Source organism: Panthera tigris, chromosome B3 (assembly GCF_018350195.1).
Source record: "Panthera tigris isolate Pti1 chromosome B3, P.tigris_Pti1_mat1.1, whole genome shotgun sequence".
Taxonomy (NCBI): Eukaryota; Metazoa; Chordata; class Mammalia; order Carnivora; family Felidae; genus Panthera; species Panthera tigris.
In genome coordinates this window covers 30843073-30848235 of record NC_056665.1, presented here as the reverse complement: position 1 = coordinate 30848235, position 5163 = coordinate 30843073, and the positions used below count along the sequence as shown (strand labels likewise).

At 48.0% G+C, this 5163-nt stretch overlaps 1 protein-coding gene across 1 annotated transcript; it reads right to left on the bottom strand.

Annotated features, from left to right (window-relative positions):
• Nucleotides 1-1554: 1554 nt before the first annotated feature.
• Nucleotides 1555-3088, bottom strand: IMP3 (IMP U3 small nucleolar ribonucleoprotein 3). The gene has a single exon (XM_007084612.3). It carries the CDS (start codon nt 2999-3001, stop codon nt 2081-2083), a length of 921 nt encoding a protein of 306 aa, XP_007084674.1. The 5' UTR covers nt 3002-3088; the 3' UTR covers nt 1555-2080.
• Between the last annotated feature and the right edge of the window lie 2075 nt (nt 3089-5163).

Sequence of the window (5163 nt, the reverse complement as noted above, 5' to 3'; positions counted from 1 at the left end):
CAGAGCCTGGAGCCTGCTTCAGGTTCTGTCTCCCTCTCTCTCTGCCCCTCCCCTGCTCATGCTCTGTCTCTCAAAAATAAATAAATGTTTAAAAAAAAATTAAAAAGAAAAAAGAGGGCCTCCTGAGTGGCTCAGTGGTCGAGCGTCGACTTCGGCTCAAGTCATGATCTCACAGTTCATGGGTTCGAGTCCCGTATCAGGCTCTGGGCTGACTGCTTGCTCAGAGCCTGGAGACTGCTTCGGATTCTGTGTCTCCTTCTCTCTCTGCCCCTCCCCTGCTCACACTTTGTCTCACTCTGTTTCTCAAAAATAAATAAATGTAAAAAAAAAAAAAAATTAGAAGAAAAGAGAGGGAGAAGGGCAGAGGGAGAAATAGAATCTTAAGCAGGTTTCACACTCAGCATGGAGCCCGAAGCATGACCCAAGCTGAAATCAAGAGTCAATTGCTCAACTGACTGAGCCACCTGGGTGCCCCCCTCCTTCCATTTCTAAAGGAATGGCACCGAAAAGAACATGGCCTTTAGAGTCAACTCTGGAATTGAACCCCAGCCTTTACAATTCTTTCTGAAGCTAAAAAGGCAGGGATAACATGACCTACCTTGCAGGGTTGTTGGGAGGAACAAATGGTAGCCACTGAGGTAGGGCCTCAGTGAGTGTTAAGCTGAGTGCTTGCTCCTTGCTCAAACCTTTATACAGCACCTTGCTGGGGACCAATCAGATTGCCTGGTGCTGCTCTTTCTCTGCTGGCTTGGAAACTCAAATTCAGGGATTCTCTCTAAACCCCTACCTGTCCCAAGGGCTGGCTGTGCCAACATTGACAGTCTTTTAAAGGGAGCATGATGCCAGCTCTGCCACTTACTGGCTATGCAGTCTTGGGCAGTTTGACCCATCTCTGCCTCAGTTTCCTCATCTGAAAAGTAGAGGATAATTGGATTCCCCGCTTCATAGCACTGTTGGAAGTATTACACAGATTAAAACATGTAATGCACTTACAGCTGTGCCTGACACATATGAGAGGCGTTTGCTAGTGTCAACCTGCCCTTTGTTTCTCTACCAAATGCTGCCTTTCACCTGGGGAAATGGAGAAGGCATACATAAAAGCCAATCCACTGGTCTTGGCAGTCTATTTATTCTCCTCGTGCAAGTCTTGGGTAAAAAGAGGTAATCTCCCTACTCTCCAATTCCCTACCACGAAGACCATGTTTCCAGGAAACCTCCTGGGCCTCTTCTAACCGCTAGATGGCCAAGCTACAGGGTGATTATTTCCTTAGGCAAGCTAACAGCAAACACTTCAGCCCTCTAATATGGTATTTCCTGGGGCTGGAATATCAACAGGAAGTCCTGTGGGGAAGATCTCTGCCAAAACACTCATTCCCAGGAAGGGATTGGTAAACTGACAAATTTGCCCAGCCCTGTAAAACATCCTGCAACCTCCACATGCGCCCCTGTGGCAGGCCTCACCACAGGCAGGTCGCTGCTGACCCAGTTCTTTTCTACCGGGTTCTTGAGCCAAGGAGCCCAGATGTGAACCTACGTGAGAAAAACAGACAAAAATTTGCTCTTACAAAAGTTGGGCCATTTATTGGCATTAGGAAAGCATTCCTTTAGGCACGGGTGGGTCCCTGAATACTAATCTCACCCATTTTATGAAAACTTGAGACCAGACTCTCCATCGTCTGTACATAGCTTAATCACAAAACAAGAGCAAGTACTCGAATTAAACAGGTTTAACCAAACTGTCCTGCTACAAGATAATAAAGGGAAAGCTAGGGGGAGGGGAGGGGCTCAAAGTTCCTTCGCACTACAATGTTTCAGGTACATAATCTAACAATTCCGCAGTGCAGCACAAAACCGCTTCCCATTGTCTCTTAAATCAGTAATGTAATTATCAATAGTCCAAGGACCAAGAAAAGTTTATGGAAAACGGCCGTACCCTTTGGCTCTGTGCGTGACCTGCTGCTGAGGGACAAAGTTCTTAAGAACCAACGACTTGGCCGATACACTCTTGGGGCAAGCGCCCTCACAGAATCTCAAGCATCAGGTCTCAGCTTTCCCATCCTCGAAAGGCAGGGACGATCGGCTAGGCCTCCAGATCGAAGTCATCGCGCTCCTCATTGTACTCCAGCACGTGCCGCTTGATCTTGGACGAGTCTACCCAGGTGACAAAGTCCTCCATGCTGCGCGTGACAAGGAAGGCGGGGTCAGTGACCACGTCGGGGCCCACGCGCACGTGGCCCTGTTCCACGAAGGCCACGGCGGCCTGGAGGTGCTGCGCCATGCGCAGCTTCAAGAGCACGGTGGGCAGTCGGCGGCGGCAGAAGGACGAGGCCGTGACGAAGTCGCAGAGCTCGAGCGAGCCGCGCGTGGGCACCAGGCCGAGAGCATACAACTTGTCCAGCAGCGCGGCCGAGGCGCGCACGCGAAACGGGTCGCGCTCGGGTAGGTCGCGCAGGCGCCGCGCCAACTCACGCACAGCCCGGCTCAGCTGGTTGTAGCGCGTGTAGTCCTCCCGCCGCTGCAGCCGGTAACGCCGCAACACGCGCAGCTCGTGTAGGTTGTGGTCAGTGACCTCCCAGTTCAGGAAGTCCACCTGCTTCAGCAGCTTCTGCTCGTGGAACTTAAGCTTCCGCACCATGATGGCGGCTCCCGGTGCCGCAAGACCCGAAGCTAAAAGCACAGACCAGTGGCGGCGCGGCTTCCGCTTGGGAGCCGAAGTGCAGGCCGCCCTGGGGCCCCCGGGCCAATGAAAGAAAGGCTCAAGGCCACGCCCTTGATTTCCATTGGTCAGAGTATAGCCACGCCCCATGCATCTATCTCGCGTTTCTTCTTTTCTCGTTGGCTGAAGCCGAGTGGGAGAAGTACTGAAGAAAGGCCGGAGGTGGGGCAGCAGGCCGGGGGCGACACAGCGAGGTGTTTTTGGTTTTGTTTTTTGGTTTAAATTTCCACGAGGTCTTAAGTTACCAGAAATATATCCCCTAGTGCGGTAATCATTTCTTCTCATTCAGGCCGATGCCCTTAGGGACTCTCGGGAGTGTCTGCCCATAGAAGCTGAGGAAGCCAGTCCTGGGGAAGACGGGTGACTGCTGCGCCTGTTTGATGGGGTTTACCGTGCTAATTCATCGTCGGGTTCCTCCCACCTGGTGGGAAGTTTTCCGGATCCGGCGGACGGGAGACCGGCTGGGTAATTGCGGTCGCTCGCTACCGCCAGGTAGCCCCCAGGAGGGCGGGTGGATCCTCCCTGTCAAGTGGGGCTGAATGCAGGCGAACCTATAAAATACTGATTTCCGGGCCGCTTCTTTGTACGCACTGATCGGGATCTATACGGGAGCCTCTTTGAAATATGTATTGTTAGTAGTGATGTCGGGTGGTTCAAAAAACCCAGCAAGTCTGAGAAATTTGGATATCAAGTACAAAACCAACTCCTTAGTTGAGCTCAGACGAATAAGCCTGATAGGGTGGACTTCCGTCACCCTCAGTACTGGTCACCCAGTACTGAGTTTAATAAATTTAACGCTGTTATGGGTAGTTATATCTGTAAGGTACAGTTGAGTGTAGCGCTGCAGGACTAACCTCTTTATTTGCCCAGGCCTTTGACGCCACCTAGCTTCTTCGTTGATTATTTTATTTTTGTATAGTTTTCATTGTCCTTTTAATACTTGACGTGGAAAATAATATATGTAACACGTGTAAGTTACAAACTATAATGAATACTTATGAACCCAATAGCCGGTTTAAAAAAACATCATCAGGACTATTTCATCTACCTATTCCAGCCACTCCTCCAGCCAGAGGTAATGGTATTTATTCTGAATTCTGTGTTTATTTTTGCTTTTTGTTTAAAAAGAAAAAGTAGTTTTATCATTATACATGCATCTCTAAATACATTGAGAACCTTCTTACTCAAAGTGTAGCCAGTGGACTAGCAAAGAGCTTGTTGGACATGCAGTCTCATTCCTGATCTACAGAATCAAAATCTGCATTTAACAAGATCCCCAGGTAATGTGTATACACACTGATTTTGCAGATGTGATTAAATTAATGATTTTGAGATGGTGAGAATATACTCAATTATCTGGATGGGTCCCATGTTATCATAAGGGTCCTTATAAGTGAAAGAGGAAGACTGAAGAGGCAGAGATGGGATGATGAAAGCAGAAGTCTGAGTGATGTGATAGCGGGTCTTAAAGATGAAAGGGAGCCAAGATCAGGGGACTGTGGGCAGCCTCTAGAAGCTGGAAAAGGCAAGGAAACGAATTTTTCCTTAGAGCCTCATGAAGGAACATGGCGCTGCTGACACTTGAGATCCAGTGAGATCCAGTTTGGATTTCTGTAAAACCATAAGTTTGTGTTGCTTTAAGCCACTAGGTTTGCTGTGAATTGTTACAACTGCAATGGAAAACAAATACAGATTGTTTTTTTTTTCTAATTGATTTGAAGATGTTCTTTACGTGTTATGGATATTAATCCTTAGCCAGTTATATATGGAACAAATATCTTCTCCCAGTTTGTAGTGTGTCCCCACCCTTCATATTCCCCCAAGCCTCATTCACTTCCATCCTCAATTCTTGCTCAGCATGTCTGCAGTAGGACTCTTGGTTAACTTCCTTCTCCCAGACAATAAACAAAATAAAAAATAAACTATATGTTTTAGCAAGTGATAAGCGCTATGAAACAAAATTGAGCAGGCTGTAGGAGAGCTTGGGGTGAGGAAGAGCTGTAATTTTAAATAGGGCATGTCAGGATAGGTCTTACTGAGAAGGTGATATTTTATAGGGATTTAGCCATGTGGATATCTAGTGGAAGAGTATGTCAGAAAGAGGAAACAGTGCAAATGCCTTGAGACAGGCATGTGCCTGACGTGTCGGAAGAGGAGTAACAAAGCCATCCTGGCTGGAGCAGAATGGGCTAGGGAGGGGAGGAAAGGGGGTTCAGATAACAGGTTCATAGGCCGTTGCCTAAGTAAGGACTTTGCTTTTTATGTTTGTGAGATGAGGACACTGAATGGTTTTGAGCAGAGGATTGACATCTAACATATTTTAAATGGATCACTCTGACTGCCATGTTGATAATAGACTGTCAGGAGGCAGAGGTGGAAACAGAGATTGGTTGGACACTGTTGCAGTGATCTGGGTGAGAAAGATGGTGGTTGGGACCAGGAGAGCA